Below are 22,712 nucleotides of genomic sequence, written 5' to 3' on the forward strand. Positions count from 1 at the left end.
ATTTTCTATTTGTAGATTTTTTATTGAGAGTTGAATTAATTCAAAGAGGAAATACAATATGAAATAAGGTATTGTTTTTAACAAATCTATGAAAAATATTAGCAAAAGGTAAACTCAATAATATAAGTAAAATTAATTATAGATTAGTTCTTTTGTCCATTAAATTATAACGAGTTAAAGAGGTTAAACTCGAATTTATTTTATTTTTCATTTAGAAATTAAATTTAAACTTTTACTTAAACTCGTCTGAACAATTTTTTTATTGACTTGTATAAACTTAAGGCATTTGGTTCAACTCGTTTTCCTTGTTGAGCTCACCTCATATATTTTTATTGTTCATTAACTTAATAAACTAATTCAAGTAAGTTTATCTCATTTGTAAAGTAAACTGCTATAGAGCCATAGTATTCTTAAAATTATAATTTAATTACAAAACGAACCATTATACTAAATTTAATTAATAGTAAAAGGTAAATTTCTGTACTCTAAATAAGTTATTTTTGTGTGTGTTAAATTTCATGACGTCTAAAATTAACTTTTTCTTTGGAAATATATTTTATTTGTCTATTATGCATATTTAATATATTTTCAAATGCCATTAATGAATGACAAGTTGTTCTTGAGATAGAGTGTCACTTGCATCTCACTATTTTAGGTGGTTGAAAGATGAGAGCAAGGTCTAATCCATCAAAATAATGCAAGAAAAATGGTTAACCCCAGAATTACGGAATGAGGACCCATGTTAACTTTTTATCCGATTAATTTACTTGTTATAACATCTCAAAATGGTTGTTAAAGAAATAGAATAATATATTTGCCTTCAAATAGAATAACAGAAAAAAAGAAACTGTTGTAATGTTTGTCAAACTGTGGACACAAAAGTATCTTGCTTTCCCTTTAATTTTGGGAAAAGGATTATGATGTGGTAACAGTAGCATAAAGAATTACTTTTATCATAATAGAATTCACTCAATCAATTTCTCATGTTTAAATTTGTGAAAAATCAACAATGGTTATGCCAACAATGTATACCATACATTTGGTTTCCATAGGTATATATATATATATATTGAAAGGTGAATGTGATTGGGATATTTGGTTATCAATAATTCATGCTAATTAGATGTTTTTGTTACATCAGAAATTGTTTCAGACCAATACCAATGGGATGGAGAAGCTAGAACCTTTACGTTTTTGTTTTTCACACAATCATGAATAATATGAACTCAAGGCTTCTACTTGGTATGAAATCACTTGAAGAAGGTAGCTTTTACTTCAAGGAATAAGATACAAAGGAAACTTACTTATCTTTTTGTCTCAGAAAATTCTTGAAAAAGCATAAAAGCAAAAAGGTTTTTGTTACCACAAGTAGAGAAGATTTTTTGGTTTTGCATTGAATGCAAATGCATAATGAGTGATTGCACTTTCTTACCAGCCAATGTGGAGATAGAGATGGAACAATGAAGGAACAAATATGAATACAATAATTAACTGCTCTATCTCTATCAAGTTAGGTTATTTTTTTCTTTTTTTTTTGTTTTGATTAGGGGACAAAAAGAGAAGGGGTCCATGTTTATATTCCATTTCCATAAAACCTATAGTTGAAAAAAGAGTAGAGGGCTATTATTTGGCAAAGGAACCTTCCACTTGGGGGAACAGCAACCATAACCAAAGCATTCTTGTTCTTTCTTGATTGATATTGCAAATGAGCGTCTTAAGTTCGATGATTGAGCTGAATTATAATTTCTTGAATTTTCTGCTTTTTCTATTGTTATATGTGATAACGAAATAAAATAAAATAATGCTACTAAAAGATGTTGAGATTAGTAAAAGGAGTGTATGATAACATAATGATGAAATTTTGATTGGAAGAATTATCCACGTTTAATATTAGGTTGTCTCTTAAATGGCCAAGAGAAAGCCCACTTAATTTTTAGTACAAGTCCTAATGGACTTTCTCGTTCCTTTTCTTCCTGCACCCCATAATTACTAAATACATCCAATCCAATTTAAGAAGATTAAAAGAACCCTTTTTTTTACTACATCAGCTTTGCTGTCACCACTTTTATGATTGTTGTCGTTGGAGAGGAAGAAGAAGAGAGAAAAAAAATGCTGTTACAGAGAAAGATAGAAGAGAGAGAAGACTTTGTGAAAAAAATTCATTTTACAAAGCTTGATTTGGAAAACTCGTTCCAAAACTTATTTTGAAATTTATTTCAAGCATTTTGAAAATGTTATGAAAGTCTTATTCCAGAAAATCTATCATGGAAATCCTATTCTGGAAAGGATATTTCAAAAATTTTAGAAAGTCTGTTCCAAAAAGTTTCTAGATAATTGAGAAGTCACTTTTACAAAGAGTAAATTGATTATTTTGAAAATTTGGAGGTGGGTGAAGAAATTGTGGGGGTGCGTAAAGAATAAATACCTTTTTTTTTTTTCATCCAACATACTCTAGACTTTAACTTTTATCATCTTAATAATTTCTGGATCTACCTCTCATTCTCCTTTCTTCAAACTTTCCTCCACACTTTTCATCCACTGGGCTTTTGGAATGAGTAGCATCTTTTGAGTTTAATTATTATTATATTCTATAACAATGTCATCTTTTCATTTATAAATCTTGAATTTATTTATATGATATTACTAGTATAGAACATTTATCAATTTTATCTTTATTCACTCTAGAGTTGTTAAGTGTAATAGCTAATCCAAAAAATCAGTGCAGCTACGGACACTAAAAGAATAATTAAGCCAAAATTTTCAAATAATGTATTTAGAACACGTAAAGAATGTTATTATAGGGTATGAATATACCATAATTGATGGAGTGTTTACAAGAGGAGCATATTTTTACTTTTCAAATGTAGCTAACAATATTATACATAGATGATGGGTGTGACTTTAGCATGGTAGTTGCACGTTTACGTGAAAGATGCATTGCAGTGTTGGAGGAAGATATAACTAACAATGAAGTTCTATATTGGGTCGATATCTTGAAGGCAGTTTGAGTGGCAGAGTAGGTTTTCAGAATGTATTGTGTTGCAGTGTTATTAGAGAGGCATGCTATGTGGTTATAATAGTGATAACTGTTCCTTGTTCGAGTGTAGAGTGGGAACATGCTTGTTTGGGTGGAACAAGGACAAAGTAGTGCAGCAGTCTACGATAACAAAAATTGAAGTAATGAAGAAACACTGGTTTGAAGTTTCTGTGGAGTTGATTCCAACAAATTTACAGTTACTATTTTTAGGTCATTTCTTACCCACGGGTTGCCTTTCACTTTTTGTCTGTTAGTGAAGCATTTTAATGTTTGGAGTAATTGTTGGGAGAGCAAAAATAAAACTGTGTTGGAGTTAGAGCCTGATGGGTCAAAAATTTGCGTTGGAGTTAGAGTTTGGGCTTATTCTTTCTCTTTCTTCTTGCACACCATTTTCCTCTACTCTCAAATACTTTCGCTAAAGTGCAATATGCCAATATATGCTTTTGCTGTAACCACTTTTGCCATTTTCTTTCAGATAATTTGACCTCAACCCATTTAAACTATTTAACTGTACTTTAAAAAAAGTTAGCCTTGGACTTTGACGAAATGATGGATTCAAACGAGGACTTTATCACTGTAGTAAGGTTCTCTTTTTTCACGAATCATCATCACAAGGTCTTGTAACATTCTGCTATGAGTTACTTACTTTATGTGGTTGAATATAGAAATACAAAAAGAAATTACGAGAATAAGGTAAACATGATAAGAGAAACGTGTGATGGAAGATTAAGTAGGTTGTTGTTTAGATCTAATGATAGTGAAATTAGCAGTGTGAAATTGTGGATATCTTTTGGCATGAAATGAGAAGAAAATGGTAAAAGAGGGTTGCAGGAAAAGAATGGGACACGTCCCATTCAAAGCTACTAGGGGGGGACCCCATGCTCACTGTTGCCATTTATGACTTTTGGATATGAAATACCAACCATATCAGATCCGATACAATACAATACAAATCCCACCTCATCTCAGCCTGTACAAACCCACCACATCAGACGACTCGTGTAATAATATTCATTACACAAAAATTAACATGGTAAAGCTGTTCTGTTTAATCTGCAAAAAAGAGTTACCTTTGATAATGTAACAAAACATGGTCTGTTGGAATTGTAATGACAATTTTAAACTAAGAAGCAAAGACATAAAAGCAGGGGAAAAAGGTTGATGTGTTGGAGAAGATGCAGGTGTTTGGGAGTAGGAAGTAATGATGACCTAACAAGAGGTTACAGTGGTGACTGAACCCCACCCTCTTCTTCTCTTCTCTTCTCTTTTCTACTCCCCCAACTTTTTCACAGCCTTTGTGTGATTGCGTGCACTTTCTCTCTCCCTCTGCCAATGCCTCTCACAGTGGTAGACCTATATCATAGCCTATCAAAATACCAAAAAATAAACTCATTCATTTCACTTCAAAATTCCCCTCTCCCTACCATAAATAGCTTTTAAACCATGAACTATGCTTACAATTTGGATCCACAAAAGGTTCAAAACTCAATTTCTTCTTTGCTTTTCCCTCCTTCACCTTTCACCTTAGTTATACCACCACTTAACCCCTACCCTACTCTCTACCAATTCTCACCTTTTCAAATTTTGCAACCCAACATTCTCTTTCCTCCCTCGTATACCTCGTCTACTGCCTTGGGAAACCTTTTCATCACCACACCCGATGTTCTTGTTTTTCTTTTTCGTTTTTCAATTTAATGTTATTTAAAGAAGGACTGATTCTGTGACCTATGTAAATTAACTTTAGCTGTGCGCATTTAAAAACTTTGATGTGAAAAATAAAAAAACTGTTTGGAGAATTGGATCACAGTGTCAATGACGCATACGTATGGAATATTAGGATCTTAAATACGAGTAAGCTAGGGTGGAGACTGTTTCAGGCTTTTCCCACTAAGATTCTCTCTTTTGTCGTCTTAAAGTACTTGTCTCCTCTATTGCATCACCCTGACCCAACTGTTAGTGCCATTGGAGGAGATATGCTACAACGCTAATCATAATTAAAACCACAAAATCTGCAAGTCAATTTCTTGTGGCTCCAAAAAATTACACTGTGTACAGTAATACTAACAATAACCACTTGTTTCAATGTTGGTGTCACCTGAGAATATGTGCACTTGGACTTAGCTGCTCCATCTGTACATCATTTCTGTTCTTTGTAGTAAGATTAATCTTTAATTTCAATAAAATTAATTCTTGGTGCAATATTTAAATAAAAATATTTATACTGTAAGTAGATTTTGAGATTTAAATGTTTTATGATACAGGTGTTTTGTCCCTGTGACGAAGATGGGAATTTCCGAAACTTTTTTTTTTCTTTGATTCAATGTTGCTCCAAAAATATCTTGAGACCTTCCATTGACCTTTGTGTACATGGCATCATTCCTTATAGAGAAGTTGATCAAACAAATGATGAAGAGACAAAGGGGTGGTTCCATTCTCACGTGACAAAATTCAGTCTTAGGTCAAGTCATTCATATTCTTTTTTACCAGATTGCATGTATCATTCACATCATGTAGTTCCACTTTAACAACTGTGCAATTTTTTATTGCCCATAATATCTTTTATGCACCTTCATAACCATGGATTCCAAAGTTGACTTTTCATCAAAATTAATTAACTTTTTTAAACTTAATTACATGTTTAAATCTGAAATTAAATTAATAGGAGGATATGACCTATACAATGTGACATGGAATTTCATTTGTTGCTGCAATGAATAGAAAACCATTGATCCATGCATAGCAGGGAATGATTGTAGAATATGAGTGACAAACAAGTGGTGACAATATTTGCATTCGGATGGCGAAAAAATAGCCTCAGACAATGGTCGCAAACCAGGGATCGTCAACTGTCACCTAGGTACGGTGAAACTCTTCATTGTATTGTGAGTAACATGGTGGAAGAACAAGTGTAGTCATCATCGTTTTCCATAACCTAATCTTTAATAAGAACTCATTTTCTGTACCCCACCAATTTACTACCATGCATTCCCTCCTGCACTTCCTTGTTGTGAGAATAAATTAACTTTTCCAAAAATGAAAATTGGATAAGTGACAGTGAGATAGAAACATTATTAAAAAAACATTCTAGTTCCCTTTAATAATGAGTTTATTATGGCACTGGAAAGTACCTGTTTTTCAGAACATTTTGTCAATATATGAAGTGTTCTTCAACCATACGACTCTTTCATTCCACATACGTATTGTTTATAAACTTTTTCAAGAAATTTCTCTTAACAAGATGTACGCATGAAAGACGTTAAAGCAAATCTTATATTTGAAGGCAGTTCAGTACAATGGCAATTTACAGATATTTTCTTGTATTTAAAATCATCTTAGAGTTTAAGTTTTGTATTAAAACGTGTGCCGTAGTAAAACTAAGTTTAAATGAGAACCAGCATGCCTTTTCTTTTAATAAAGTATTTTGCTTGTTCCAATGAATGTAGTGACAGTAGAACTTGGTACAAACAAACAAAACAGTAGTTATCCAACTAAGAAAGTTACTTTGGTACAATAAGCTCTTAACAAGACAGTTATGCACCTAGTCATGTTTGGCTCTGTTTTACAAAAATATTAAAATTTTAATTTTTTTTATTGGTTATGATATATTTATGGATAAAATTTTCAAAATGTTTATTATTGGAATGGGAAGGGAAGAGCGTATGAATGTGAAGTCGCTGTTGTTCTTTTATTGTTTTCCGTCACCATGTCCAATCACATCACTCAGAACAATCCATCATTCTCTCTCCTCTCTATCTCTCTAACCTTTTTTTATATTTTTTCAATCTACATTCTTCTTTTACCTCTATCTCAATTCTCATATTTTATTTTACTTCATCATTAGTTGGACTTCAGGGATATATGACAACTCCAATTTCAGATTTTATTTTCCTTTTTTTTTCAAATAAACATAAAAAGAATTTGGTTAATTAATCTATTAAAAAAGTGTTTCAATTTTGAGAATGAAATAGTATTTTTTAATAAATTGTCCTTGATAAAAATATATTTTAATTATTTTTAATCAAGGATTTTTATTTAATAAATGATTCTCAATATGTATTTTTATACTAAATTGTAATTTACTTTTATATATAATTAATACAAATATTTGTTAAATATTTTATTAACACATTCAATTGGGATGAAATTTATTGATGATAAAAACTGATTTTTATTTTTATATTTTGAATCTTTTATATGAATATTTTATTTTCATTAGGTTGATTAGACAATAAAAAAGTCAATATGTTCAAATTTAAATTTTGATTTAAGAATTTTGAAAGTACACATATGTTCAAATTAATTTGATATGATTGCTATATATTAAAGAATATTCATTTTAATATAACTAATTAATTAATTAATTTAGTTGTGAGAAATTGTTTTTAGAATCAAAATTGAAAATTTTATAATTTAATTTATTAATTTTATTAATTTAAGTAGAAAGACCTCCTCTCTCTCTCTTCATTCTTCCTTTTCCTTTTGAATTCTTTTCTTGGCATTTGTCATTTTGCTTCAACTCTTATTTTTTAAATTTGATTTTAAATATTATATTATTATATTCTGCTAAATAATGTGTTGAATTGTCTAAAGTTTCTACATTTTAAAATACAACTTAACATGATACATAAAATTGAAATGTTATTTTAAAGTTATGTTGGAAGTCCATGTGGCTTTGTTTTGTTTGCTTGGGAAAACTGGTTGAGAGGGAGATAGAAGAGTGGTTACTTTTACTACTAGCCAGTATAAGAGAGACAGTAGAATCTATAAGATGTAGAAACTCACATGCAACCCCTTTTACCGTTTGCTTAAGGAGCTTATTTTTTGGTTGCAAACAGAGGGAGAGAGAAAAGAGGGAGTGTGTTTCGTTCCAAACAGCACTGAAGAAATGACTAAAGAAGAAGACTTTAAGCTCCTTAAAATCCAGGTCTTTCTCCCTTATCCAACACATGCTTTCTGTCTTTCTTTTAAGACATCTTTTCTGTTTTTTTTTTTTTAAATTTCATTTTCTATGAACACGGCAAAGTTGTTTGTTAGTCTTTTCCTGAGGAATCTTTCTGTTTTCTTTACTTGGTTGCTTTGTTTCGTCTCATTTTCATCTACAGACTTGTGTTCTCAAAGTTAACATTCACTGTGATGGGTGTAAGCACAAAGTGAAGAAACTCCTTCAGAGAATTGAAGGTCTTCCCTTTTCACTTCTCTAGTTTTCTACATCCTTTCTTGCTCTTACTGTTCATTCACTATGCTCATTCTTGTCTATATTATCTCTAGCTTTCCTTGTTTTGTTTTTCTTCACTACATAGTGTACGGAATATGAAAAGTTGTGAAAGTTTTTAGTTGGTGGAAAGAATCATACCTAAATTAAGAAGAGTAGTAGCATTAAAGTTTCTTTTCACAAGCTATGATAGTTAAATGAAAACAAAATAAGTAACTGTTAAGCTTATTAAGTACTGACTTACTCCTTTATGTAGACATACTATGGATATTTTGTTTTGAAACTATCTATGGGAAGTTGGGCTTTCAATTATGATGTTGGAAACCTGTGGTAGTTTGACCTTCGTTTATGTACAGTTTGGATCATGTTAAGGATTTGGTAAATTGTTTAGAAGAATGTCCCCTTTTCGTTGTCTTTCAAGTAGGGTAGATTTTCAGGTTTATCTATTGTTCTTACAGTTTATTGAGATTCTGGTTATTTGTTGGTCTGCAGGTGTTTACCAAGTTCAAATAGATGCAGAACAGCAGAAAGTAACGGTTTCAGGTAGTGTGGATTCTGCAACCTTGATCAAGAAGCTGGTGAGAGCTGGTAAATATGCCGAGCTCTGGTCTCAGAAATCAAACCAGAACCAAAAGCAGAAGAACAACAACGCGAAGGATGACAAGAACAAAGGACAGAAGCAAGGCCTTCCCAAGGGGCTTGATGCCTTTAAAAACCAGCAAAAGTTTCCTGCTTTTAGTTCTGAAGAGGATGAATACTACTCTGAATACGAAGACGATGATGAGGACGAAGATGAAGAAATGCGGTTTCTAAGGGAGAAAGCCCATCATCTGCAGATGCTCAAGCAGCAAACAGCTAATGCAAATGTGAGGAAAAGTATGGGGGGCATGGGAGCAGGTGCCATCAATGGTAAGATGAACAATGGTGGTGGCAATGGTGGTGGTGGTGGTGGTGGTGGCAAGAAAGGAGGCCCGAATCCGAATATGGGAATGAAGGAGAGTCCGAATGTGGGGCTTGATCAGAAAACAATGGCAGCCTTAAAATTGAACGGTGGTCATGTGGGTGGTGAAGGCCTCGGCCTCAATCTTGGTGAAGCGAAAAGGGCCAATGACATTGGGGCCATGATGAACATGGCTGGTTTTAACGGTAACGGTGGCAATGTCACCAGTGCCACTGTTCTAGGAGCCAATAATTCTAGTGGTATGGGAGGTTTTCCTGTTCAGTCCAATAACATGATTCCAGGGTCCTCTGCAGGTTTTTCAAATGGAGGTATTGGTGCTGGGCAATACCCATCTTCTCTGCTAATGAACATGAATGGGTTCAACAACCATCCATCCCCATCGCCATTGATGATGAACATGAACATGAACATGCAGGCTAGACAAGCCATGCAACAACAGCCCCAGATGATGTATCACAGGTCTCCCTTGATTCCCCCCAACACTGGCTATTACTACAACCATAGCAATAGCTACAGCCCTGCACAATACGCCTATTCCTATGGGTTGCCTAGTTACCCTGGGGGTGATGATCACTCTGCGACTCACATGTTCAGTGATGACAACACCAGCAGCAGTTGTTCAATAATGTAATGATAGATAGTAGAGCCCAAAAAGTGAAAAGAAAAGCAAAATAGGTGGTGGGTTTGACCTTATAGTCCCATTTACCAAGCTAGAATAGTGTTTGACTGCAATGTGGTGGGGCATATGAATGTGTTGGGGATGGATGAATGAATGAATGTGTGAGTGAATCATATCAGTGTATCAGTGTACTGGTTAAGATGATGTTTGCCTTGTTATTTTTTAAGAGAATATTGTATCGCTGCTTGTCCTGTCTTGTGAATTAGATGAACATGTTTTATGTTAAAAGTCCTAACTTTTTCAGGCAATGGAGTTTATTATTATATGCATCTGATCTTCTTCATCAACACAGTGTAAATATGCAAACTTAACTTTGGAGATTGGCTTTGTCGGGACATGGTGGATGGGTTAAGATTTTATTTTATTATATTGGATTGAATTGGATATCGGAGAGTATGCTTGAAATTAGACAAGGTGACACGAGTCACTGTTTTCTGTGCACTGAGACATGACATGATGACACCGTGTGTGTGAACAGTTGGGTTGACAATGTGTGCATCGCTGTGAGTAATAGTAATATGCACGTTAGGTAGATACGCACGCGCGTGTCACGTGTGGGATCATGCAGTGCTCTAACAGGCAGGACCACGTTACAACTTGGGAGTTTGTAATATAATTATGTTTACAACATTGCTAATTATACAAACATATGATGCTGACATACCTCCACCCAGGTATATCTATATATATATATATATATATATATATATATATAACTTGTATATTAATTATCTCAAACAAAGCACATGGCACTGTGTTAAGGGGCTTATCCAGACACATTTTTAAACCCAACTAACGTTGTAACCTTTTTCTGGTTAGAAAAAAGAAACTTGAAAAGGTTTCAGCAGAGACTGTTGGAATTGGAAGTTGGAACTGCAAGGTTTGAACTTGATACATTCTTGAAGGAGTGATGATAGCATTTGACATTGTTTTCTCTGCAAATTTTAGATGATGATATTATAAAGTTATCTGATTAGTCATGAGTGTGGAAGTTTAAATGTGATTATGGTGTTATTATGAGTAGATTTAGGTTGGAAAAAAGAAGTGGAAGTTGGTTGATGGTTGGTTTGTTATAAAGGAAGGGACAAGGAGCAGGAGGGGCCATGTTGTGTTGTAAGCAAAACGCTACTGCCAAGACAAGGACCATGACCATGACCTTGAACATTAAATAATGAATAGAATGTCTACAAAGGTGGTTGCCAGCAAATTAAACAACAGGTATAAATTATAAAGTGGAATGGATACTATAGTATAGTGTAGTATAGTAGTATATCGGGAAGTGGATTATTCTAAAGAAGCCTTTTAAAAACAACCAACTCAGATAAATTAATTCACAGTATTCAACAGTCAATTTCACTAGCTAAATATCTCAGGAATGCTATGCATGTATCTCTAATCCTTATCCAAAATATGTCACTAAATTGGTACAGTGAAAGGAATGAGTATGAAATCAGTGCATTATAATCTATTCTGGTTGTTTCGCTATTTGCTTTCTAAAATAATACACTTATATTTTGATATAAGTTACATTTTAGAAGAGACAGTTCATATTTTTATAAAATATTTTATAACTTTTACATACTTTTAAAATTTTATTTACTTTTATTGAATGTTATCAATATCTCTGTTTTATATCAATAGATAGTAAAAGAAGAATTTTAAAAGTAATACATAATGAATGCTAATTTAGTACATTGATACTATTTTTAAAAAAATGAATATAATTAATCACTTTCATCATTGATTTTTGTCAAATAATATACTTTATCAAGACTAGAAGTAAAGCATTATTAACTTTATAAATCGCAGCACATAAAATTGATTTCTTATTTCTGATACTTGTGTGGCTTTGCCAATTTCATTCTTATGATTTCTCCAACTCAGGATATTAGTTTAACTACAATTTTACCCCTTTCTCGATGAAATATTGAATACTTGTTTTCTGATAGTTATATTTAGGTTAAAATACTTTGTTGGACTTTGTATTTTTTTTTGGAAAATATCAAATACGTTTTGATTTGATTTGTCTTATTTGAGTTTTGATTTTTTAAAATCATTAATAATTATGTTTTTCTTCTTAATACTATACTAATAACATTAAATATATGTAACATGGTATTTCATAATTTGAGTTATTTTAGATTAAATTTTTAGGTAAGAAAATCTTAAATATGTCTCTTATGTTTCAATTTAGTTTCTGTTTTAAGAAATTTGATACAATCAAGTTATTTTTTTAATATTGTATTAAATAATATTGTATTAACAACGTTAAAAAAACGTGAGATGTGAATTTGTGACTTTTTTAATATTTTTAATTTTATAAAATTATAAAAATTAAATCAAATTAAGACCATCATACTTACATTAAATTGTTATGGTAATATGATATATAGCAAAATTTTATTTTTGAAATATATTAGAAAAAATAAATACTTAAAAACATACATGAACTGAGATTACACCTCTTTAAAACAATTTTTTTCACTTTTTTTTTTAAATCAAACAATTTCTTCCATCTTACCACAATTAATTTTTATATAAATATTTTTATTAAATATTTTTAATAAAATTAAGTTTATTTAAATTTCTATTTGACATTTAACTATTTTGTTATTATTTTATTACATCAAACTTTAATGTTCTGATTTTGTTTTTTGAATTTATCATTCAAATAATATTATATTAGTTTAAAAATTTATATTTCAAATATTTGTATAATATTATATATTAATAATTTATTGAAATATGAGTTTAACGCAATATAACGTCAGAGTGAAATAAAATGAAAATTTTAAATATCTGAATACAAAATGAGAATGCGAGGATGTCACACATATAAATCAAACTTTCTTTTATTTAAGACGATTTTGAGATATAAATGAATTGCATATGTTAAAGGTTAAATATTTATTGTAAATTTAATAAAAATTTAAGGGACTTTTAGGAGGTGAGATTATAATTTGAAAAGAGAAAAAAAAAAGAGGTTTTGGTGTAAAATCTATTTTTTAGGTTTGTTGAATAAATAAAAAAGGTCAAAACAATATAATGTTGGATCAATTTATGGAAAAAATGAATAAAAAACTGAATTTGAAGATCTTAATTACAAGAAATTAACAGTCTTTTATTTCCAAAAAATTGGAATTAATTAACTTAAAAAATTATGGAATTAAAATCAGTTATAGTCCAAATTAAAGAGATCAAATATGTAACTAAAAAAAAACCTTGAAAAGAACATTTGATGCTTGTTATTATTGTAGAAATTAAATGTTAATGAAGGCCTGGCCACTCGAGTGAGATATGAGCTTAACATTACATAGTCGAGAAAAAAAGTGCTTACATGTTCTTAATTCGAATCATACAGGAAAAAGTAATTGGATGGCTACAATGCTTCCTAAATAAAAACTGTACCTGATTGCTTTCATCAAATGCCTAGAGGGACAGGATTAAATTGCTTTGATAGGTGGAAGTGCTATTCCATTACCTGCATTGATATTTTGCTTAGACAAGAACACAATTTATGGTCAATTTATTTGGAAATAACCAGGAGTTTCCCACCTCTGCAGATAACAAATATCAGCTTGGATAAGATATCCGGCTGTTAAGTCTTCAGAGACATCTATCAATTGTGCACACCACAACACTACTGCAATCTTAAATTTTTTTTACCACTACATAACCGTTGCATAAAACTGAAGATCATCAATACAACACATGACAACTATCAATTTCTTACATGAAACTGAATATTCTAATGCATTGTTTACTCAGAAATCAAATTCCAGAGACGAACACAACCATCCTCCCCCGAACTGACCACTCTATCCTGGTCAATGAAAGTTAATCCGTATACTCCACCTATATGAGCACCCTTTATGGTTCTGCGGCTTGATGCTGGTTTTCCAACTTCATATATAATGACACATGTGTCAAGTGAACCAGTAGCTACCAGCGTGCTATCAGGTGACCAAGCTAGATTGTTAATACGTGCAGTGTTAAACAACATGTTATTAAGCTTCACCTGAAAGATAAAATTTGCAGTCAAATGCCAGCTCATGAAAGGAAGAATTTCATTGGTCAAAACAACTAGGCATTTCAGTAACTATTACAGTAGTTATCATATATGAAGCATACGAACTTCAAGAAATGAGCCACGTCTGTGTTGGAAACTGCGTTGGTAATTCGATGTTTGTTGTGTTTTTGTCAGTGACGAGGCACGGTCATCAAAACCTATGCTGTATCACATTTTTTCTATTACGGTCCCGTTTTACATCATTAATTGTGTGTGGATATATCCGGGGTACTACGTTAATGGTTAAACGTTAAGGTTACTAAATTTTCTTGTAATCATCCCAATTTTCAGAACATGTACATTACCACGTTCATTTAATGAATGTCTTCTTTCCTAGCCCAACATGGGAAATATGGTTATAACCAGTAGTAGGAAAGCCATGGATTTGATTACGGCCACTTAAATGTTTCATTAGTGCTACTCATTACGGAATCAAGTTTAAAAGAAAAACATACATGAAATTCAGATGCACTCATCATGATGGGTAAAGCAAGAATGCTACTACAATCAAGAAGATAGAGAGTCACCTATTTCAAAGAGGAAAAGATAGTATATGGGATGAACCAAAGTCTAATGTTACCTCTTTGGAAGCACGGTCCCATACAACAGCTTCACGATTCAAATCAGCTGATGCAAACATGGTAACGTCTGGAGAGTATTTGATTACGGTGATGGCGCCTCGGTGCTTCTCGAGTACAGTCTGTTCAGTAATTGTATCCCCTGAGACTGAATAGATGCGCAATTTACCGTCTTGCCCTCCCACAATTGCTTCACTGCCATCAGGTGAAAGAGCAGCCGCGGTCACAATAAAGTCCAGCTTTACAGTGGAAAGAACTTTTGAACCGTTTAGTAAGACAACTCCAGATTCAATTGCAACGATGGCAAGCTCAGGGTGACCAAGTGCAAGGCTCAAATCCTTAGGCTGACTTCCAACATCAAGAATTTCAGCAGGACCCAAATTATCCCCTTCAAGAGGAACTCTGTATACCTACATTTAACACAGACAAGTTTAAAAGCAAGAATAAACAAATTTGCTTCAACTATTTTTGAGTGAAAGAGGAATAATGGTAAGGAGTTCAATTTTACAGTTAGCATTAAAATACTATCAAAATCAGAAATACTAATATTTTGCTTTTAGATCTTACAGTTTATTGCAGTCCCAGAACTGTTTTAAGATCTTGACTACTTTTCATTACTTGTGTGTCTTGACATTCTTTTGAATGAGTATCAAAATCCATAGATTGAAGTTATTGTAAATACAACCTCGAATAAATAAAATCTAGACTCGAATTTTATTTTTGGATTAGACCAAAATTAAACACACTGGTATATGTAATTCACAGGTACTGTAAATTTTAACAAAACAACTGCTTAAAAGTGATAATAGGTTAAAGTGCATCTGTAATTTGATATTGGATCAAAATTTCCCTACATGAATAAATAGATTGTGTGGTAGAAAGATTTTATAATGAATATCAACGATGCAAAAGGGTGCCTTGTAGACTGAATAATTCAACTAATAACCAAGCATAGATTAAGAATTCAACTCAAAGATGTGTGGATTGTGAATATAAGGTCCAAACAGTAGTTGAAAATGACCAAGAAAGTAAAGTCAAGCAACGTGAGAGACATTTCATATGTTGCAAGCCTAGCTCGGAAAAAGATGATCACTCATTTTTCTATACATGTCTGTCTATGTTATAAAATGCCCACCCAGAAACGAAATGGACTATTAACTGCTATCTTTTTTTAATAAAAAGCTGAACTTTATTCTTTTTATGTACTCTGTTCCAATATGGAAACAAAAATTATGAATTGTCAATGATGATTGAAGACTCAAGATAATTCATGCGGAACTTACAATGAAAGGCACTATTTAGCTACATTGCTTCACAAATCTTCACCAACAAAATATTTGTTAAACAGTAAATACCGTTAATAGAGTTGCAAAAGTCAGAGGCCTACATCTGGATTCATCGCAGACATAAGTTCAATCTCTAATACTAAATCGACATTGTTGATTTTGCATGCACTTTTAGGATAAACATAAGAAAAACTGATTTCATGGTGTGGTGACTAGCCTACTATCAATCAGAAATATTATACTATATTTATCTAGAAACAATTCCATAATCATCGTATACATCAAACGTGGAGCTTCAGTTTTTGCAATGACGAAATAGATGGACCAAAGATGTCTATATAAATGTAAACCATAAAGGAATGATGTCACATGTCAATCAGTTACCTTGTTGTCAAATCCAGAAGCAATAACTCCATCTTCCCCAGCTACCAACAATTTGATTAATCCGAATTGTTTATTGTCAAACTTGCCATCATATCCCTTGCCTGGAATCCATCTAATGATCACTCCATCGTAGCTGCTGGTCAAAAGCATCTTTTCACTTCTTTTGAGAAGAGTCAAAATGGTGACATTTTTCATGTGACCAGATATTGACAACGGGCTTTTATCTAAATCCTTGGCAGAATATAAATTGATCGTGCCACCAAGAGATATAGTAAGCAGAAAATCATTCTGCCAAAGACAACCAACAAGCATGTCCTCCACCTCGCCAGATTCAGTACATGACAAAGTCTTATGAAGGGTTCCACTGCCACCATCCTCAACAATATCCCATATTTTGGCTGATTTATCAGCGGACACAGTAAGAACCTGCCATTCATTACGTAGTTTAGAGTAGCATGTAAACATAACTGCGCTGAACATCGAAAAAGCATAACACAATCAAATCGGGTTTTATTCTTTACACAATTAGATCGGTATTTGCTCGTAAGTTATTATACTTTAAAAAACTAAATATCTTCTGCTACCATCTATTTCCATATTTTCTTATTAGCATTTTTTTTATCAGCATGTTTTCTTATTAGCATGTTTAGACCTACGTTCCAAACCACGTTGAAGTGGATTGAATGCAGAAACTACATAGATTACGAAGCGTGGGAATGATTTCGCATTTGTGATTGTCAAACGCAATAACAAACATACACTATACCTGTTTGCTGTCAGGACTCCAACTAACTGCATATATGCTGCCCTTGTGACCATCCTCCGAGGACAACTCCCCAAGCTTGTTCCCTGTCTTTCCATCATATATAATGCCCTTCCTATCCGAGCTAACAGTAATAAATTTGCTCCCATCTGGAGAAAATCTCACACAGTTGACAAAATTCGAATGGTCCCTGCAGATACAGAATGTCTTCTATGACAACCTGAATAAAGAAATGGAAACCTACTCAACCCAAAACATTTCTATTATGCTAAAACGACTTCACCCTATTTTCAAAAGTAAAGAATTAATAAATGACAATGCCGTGATATGGTACTCCTGACCATACACTATATAAAGCTATAACGAAGTTATATTTAACCACACCATCCGAAAACTCTTGAATCTTGATCATTTTCTATTTATAAAGTTCCTTCATATCCCAATTACCTGGTAAAAGACACATATTAATTTTTACGTGAATCTTTACCTACAGAAGAGAGATGCCAACTCTTACAGAGTCCCTTCGTAGGAAATTAATATACACTGCCCACTAAAAAAACTGAAAAACAAAAATGAAAAAGAAGCTCCCCAAGTTAAATTGAAGAGGCATTTATCACTATTAAACCACAGTGACAAATATGCTACCCCAGGCCATAAACTTACCTGATGGACATATTGAACTTGAACGGTGGACCATCATAAAAATTCGCCAAAAAATCTTCTCCACATGTGACAATGCGGAATGGCCTTGTTGGTTTAAATGCACAGCTTAAAACCCGTCGCGAATGACCATCAAAATCACCAACAGTAGAACCTGAATCCCACCTTAAAATCCAAAATATTTTAAAAATGAAAAAAGGGGTCAGGCAATTAGATGTTCAAAAACAGGAAGCACTTTTTCACATGCATGCATTTGGCCAATTCTTCTTCTAATATAATTCTGAGAACATGTAGCCCAAAATTCAAACATTATGAATTGAGAGCCCTAACAGAGAAAAAAACGTTACAGAGAAACTCAAACAAAATAAAATAATATCAGGTTAAAATTTGCGTAGCTACAATCATTCAAATCATACAGGATCATTAGAAATAAAACTTAAATACTTGGAATGGCACGAAACTCTAACCATGACAAGGTAGATGAGAGTCAATGTCAAGTTGTAGTTGATAATGTAATTACACATTATCAATTACTAGTTCTTTTGAAGTATCTCATCAAAAGAAATTGTTACACGATATGCTTGGTGTCATCCCATGAAAACTACACAATATTAGTTCGGAAAACTCAGCTGGCACGGTCACATGACAGAACTTGCATTGTAAAGTGTGCTCAGAAAATATGTGGCCCTCTGTTACTTTGATTCTGCTTGCATCCGTCGAAATTTGAGGTGAGGAGAAAGAAAAACTTCGAAAGAGTGTGGGAGTTGAAATACGGTTCTGGTTAAAGGCTATGTTCGCTATACAATTACTATGTTTATAGTATTTATTTATGTTGTAAACTTTTAAAAGATTTATTGGAAAGTCTAGAATATAATAGATTATGGCTGATCTACAATCAACGATTTTTTCTATTATAATAATAATAAATAAAATCACTTTATTTTTCTAAGTAGTCCTATTTTTTTTTTCATTTAATTTTGTTAATTTTCACTTTTTTCATGTAGTATCTAACCAAAGCATTCACATTTTTAATTTAATTCTTGACATGACACTCAACAATATAATTGCTGATAAAAAAAAATACACTCAAACATATGATTGCTGATAAAAAAAATACACTCAATCATATACCTCAATTATTCCTATAAGATTGTAAGTTTTACGGGAGTCTCTTTCAAGTCCGAATTTTGTCTACTTTTGTATGTATTTATTTGAACAATATCAGACATATTGCTTACTAATTCAGACTAAACAACTAAATTAAGAGAATAATGATAATACTGTTAACAAATATGACAAATATATGAATAATAATTTTATACTCACGATATATAATTATTAAAAGCATAAATATTTTAAAACTTTTACATTGATATTCCAAGCCTATTGATGAAACTATGATGAAAATACAAAAAAATAAAACAAAAGAGATGCACTACCCAAAAATGTGTAACAATAGAGTCGAGTTTAATTGCCATCAACTATTAGAAACATTGATAATTACCTAAAACTGAACAACCTTGTCCAAATAGACATTTTTCAGAAAATGTTTAAGCATGTTTAAAAAAACATTTTTCATATGTTTCTTAAAAAAAGTTGTGACAAACAGATGATGTTAAGATCTAGGCTCCACAAAACAAAATATCTAGATATTAAAATTTGATTCCTCAGTGCCATGGAAGATTCATGCTAATTAAAAAAGAAATCAAAATTGACGTAAACTAAAGAAAAGTGCAATTAAATTAAAAAAGTAAATGGAAAAGGAGGAAATGAAAAGACAGTTACATAAAGGCGCGAACGAAGGACTTGCCCTTGCCGTCCCCACAAGCAACGATCCTCATTCCGTCGAAGGACCACTGGAGGTCGTCGATCCGACCCGAGAGGACCCGGAACTCGTTCTTCAGAACGTAGTCGTTATGCGTCCCCCAGATGCGGACGGTGCCGGAGACGTCGGCGGAGGCGATCCACTCGCCGTTGGGGGAGTAACGCGCCACCGTGACAGGGTAGGCATGCTCACTGTATACGGAAACCTGGAGCGGGTTCTCGAGGTTGCGGATGATTACGGATCGACCGGTGCAGTACAGAATGTTGTTGGATTTGGAGTCGCCGGAGATGAGGATGCCGCGACCGCGCTCGGTGGAGGGTGCGCACGCGTAGGTCTCCAAGAGTGTCGCCATTGTTGAATCGGAATTGCTCTGTGCCCATTCTTTTTGGGTGGTTAAGGTTTCGAGTTATAGAGTGCGATGGAGAGTGTGTGTTTGTGTCCGAAAATGGAGGACCCTGTTTTGAACAAGCTCGCTCTCTCATCGCCATTCACATTTTCACTTTTTCTGTCAAACACTTCCATTTCTCCGTAAATCTAATTTCAATTCGTAAAATTAATAATATTATATGAGATAAGATATAACTTGTGTAATCTATATATTAAATATTCAAAATTAGTTTCAAAATATATATTCTTCTATCTTAATTATTTACCCTGTATCGTTTTAACCAATGAATGATTAGTTCAATCAGTAATTTATTATTTTGTAATCTTTATTTAATCGGTCAGGAGTCTACGATATTAGACCTGATAATTAATATTAAAACACCAATCCAAGTGAAAACATATATTATACATGCTCTAATCCCATCAATCTATACTTCTAAGAACTAAACTATGTGTCTTCAATTTCTTTAAGCTGAAAATTCCATATCATACATATTGGTGTTGAAATTGCCAACTTAGTTGGTTCATTAGTTTATTCAAAATTTAAAGGTAAAATTACTTTAATTCTCGTTTCCTTTTCAATGTTAAATTTTCTTGTATATACAGTAAAAAAAATTGCTAAATTTGGAATTATTTTGTTAAAAACATTCTATGAAATTACATTAATTTAAAAAATAATAATACTATTTTACATTCAACTATAATTTATTTTGTTTACAAAGAAATAAAATGAAAAATTCTAATACTAAATTAATGAAAATATATTTTTTTTTCTTCCTGTCTAATATTGTTAATTGACATTTGAAGCAAAATAAAATAGTTATAATAAATTAGTTCTAAAAATGTAATCATAAAAATTATGAAAAATTATAACTCAATTCATTTTTACTAGCTTAAATTCATCTTTTCATGCATACATAGATAAAGAAAACTGTTTTTTTTTTTCATGAGCACACATCTAAAGTTTAACTCGAACCTCATTCTCTAGCAGATTATCTCGGTAAATCAATTCTCTAAATTTTATACTTGAATTTCTGAAATCAAAGAAGCCTAAAGAAGCAATAATGTTTGTGGAGCAGATTACAACGTTTTTGTCTCTACTTCTCTCCTTTCTGGTGTCTTCAAGATGCATGATTCCCTTGAATTCGTTTTTTCTTTCTATTTGTCTTTTAGTTCAATCTCTTAGACTTTTATGACATTTTCGACCTTGGTAGAATGAACATGATTTTGTTGCTTTTCTAGGGTGCAGTGATTGGAAAAGATAGGTATACCCTTTAAAGCATGTGGCCAGAGAGTGAAGTTGGAGAGAATGCCAAAATGGCTTTAATGAGTTATGCCACTTTTCCTCAGCTACCATTCCCGCAACCTTCCACTTGCTACTGAACAACACAATATAATGCACTAAACAATAACATTTTTTTGGAACAAAATCAATATATTCAATTATATGCTAATACTAATGTCAATTTAGTGGTTCGTTAGACACTTTAAGCTTCAAATATTTCAAAATTGTGGGCTGTGCTAAGAAAATTTCATACCCAAAAAATTTCACATCTATGAACAAATTTATATATCAAAAGTTAATATATTATCTTTAATCAAATTACTTGTCTCTCCTTTTAAATGTAATATCCGAAATCTAAGTATAAATTAAAGTTAAAAAAAATAATCGCAAACGCTACATGTTTTGTATTAAAAGTAGTATCATAATATTTTTTTGTATAAACAAAATCATACTCTAAACCGTTACAGTCAAATTTTGTGATAGAATTCAACTTCCATTTAATTAAATTTGAGTTAAAAGTCCTATAAAGATGAGAAACAGTCATGCGATGGGTAGAGATTATCTTACTTAAATAAATAAAAAATTAATAAATTGTGTTTTTTTAGAATACATATTATTGTATCACAACATGTTTTTATTCAAACATTTTGTTGTTTTTGTTAAAGTTAAGTGATAAAAAGGTTGTTTTTGTTAATATTTTTTTAGGTTATATTTATACACAGATTTAATAGATATTTTTTATACTATAAATGTTTGTTCAAACACGTGAGCTAAACTTGTTCTAAGCGCGTCAAGTTCAATGTATAAGTTTTATCTGCTCTTCCAGTTATTATTCACTGGTAATGATAGAATACAATACTTTAGGAAGAGTTTAAGTTTAGAGAGAATAAAATGTTACAGAAATATAATTTTTAATGAAATAAAAAAGTCAACGTTTCTAACTTGTTTATAGATTTTTATTTTTTTAAATACATTTAAATTTATTCATAAAACTATTTTTAATCCTCAATAAATAATTTGGTAACACATTAAATGAATTTTCGAGCCATCTTTATCATTAAAAAAAGGAAAAATATTATGAATTTTAAATTATTAAATATTGATAATACAAACAAAATACTGTCCTATAGTTTAAAAGATGGTTTTCGAAGACTTTTCCTGATGTGTTTAATACTATAATTTTAAGTTTATTCTACAAATACCTATAAAATTAAATTATTTAAGTAATAACTATAAGAGAACTCCGTTAATTAGAGTGCGCGTTTTTTAAAGTTAACCCAAACTGCTAGTTTTGTCCACTGCACATACTATTTAATTGTTGGTTTTCTTCGATTTTATTTAAACATGTCATTCTTTACTCTGTTTTAAAAAAAATTATATAAAGTAATAGTATTGCCATAAAGCTTAATACTGTTTTATTTTGTTTTCTAAAATATAAAATAAAATAAATATTAAATTATAACTTATTTAAATTAGATATTACAATTAAAATGCAAATATGCTACGACATGGTTTTTTGCTAATATTTGATCATATAGATTATGAACAAAAACACATATTAATAATTAATGACCATAAATTCTTTC

The 22,712-nt window shown here is 31.8% G+C and overlaps 2 protein-coding genes across 3 annotated transcripts; one reads left to right on the plus strand and one right to left on the minus strand.

Annotated features, from left to right (window-relative positions):
- Positions 1 to 7,728: 7,728 nt before the first annotated feature.
- Positions 7,729 to 10,158, plus strand: LOC108322041 (heavy metal-associated isoprenylated plant protein 37). Its single transcript, XM_017553987.2, has 3 exons — positions 7,729 to 7,961; positions 8,140 to 8,215; positions 8,742 to 10,158. Exons 1-3 carry the CDS (start codon positions 7,923 to 7,925, stop codon positions 9,839 to 9,841), a joined length of 1,215 nt encoding a protein of 404 aa, XP_017409476.1. The 5' UTR covers positions 7,729 to 7,922; the 3' UTR covers positions 9,842 to 10,158.
- Positions 10,159 to 13,173: 3,015 nt separating this feature from the next.
- LOC108322048 (actin-interacting protein 1-2) lies at positions 13,174 to 20,001 on the minus strand. Of its 2 annotated transcripts, XR_008247800.1 has the most exons (7): positions 19,415 to 20,001; positions 17,633 to 17,794; positions 16,973 to 17,159; positions 16,207 to 16,632; positions 14,539 to 14,946; positions 13,445 to 13,907; positions 13,174 to 13,370 (listed from the first exon to the last, which is right to left on the minus strand). XR_008247800.1 is itself a non-coding variant. In XM_017553998.2 (6 exons), the coding sequence occupies exons 1-6, from the start codon at positions 19,804 to 19,806 to the stop codon at positions 13,650 to 13,652; spliced, it is 1,833 nt and encodes a 610-aa protein (XP_017409487.2). In that variant the 5' UTR covers positions 19,807 to 20,001; the 3' UTR covers positions 13,174 to 13,649. The 2 variants fall into 2 exon arrangements, 1 of the variants encoding a protein (XP_017409487.2); XM_017553998.2 differs by having other exon boundaries at positions 13,174 to 13,907.
- Between the last annotated feature and the right edge of the window lie 2,711 nt (positions 20,002 to 22,712).

Source organism: Vigna angularis, chromosome 3 (assembly GCF_016808095.1).
Source record: "Vigna angularis cultivar LongXiaoDou No.4 chromosome 3, ASM1680809v1, whole genome shotgun sequence".
NCBI lineage: Eukaryota > Viridiplantae > Streptophyta > Magnoliopsida > Fabales > Fabaceae > Vigna > Vigna angularis.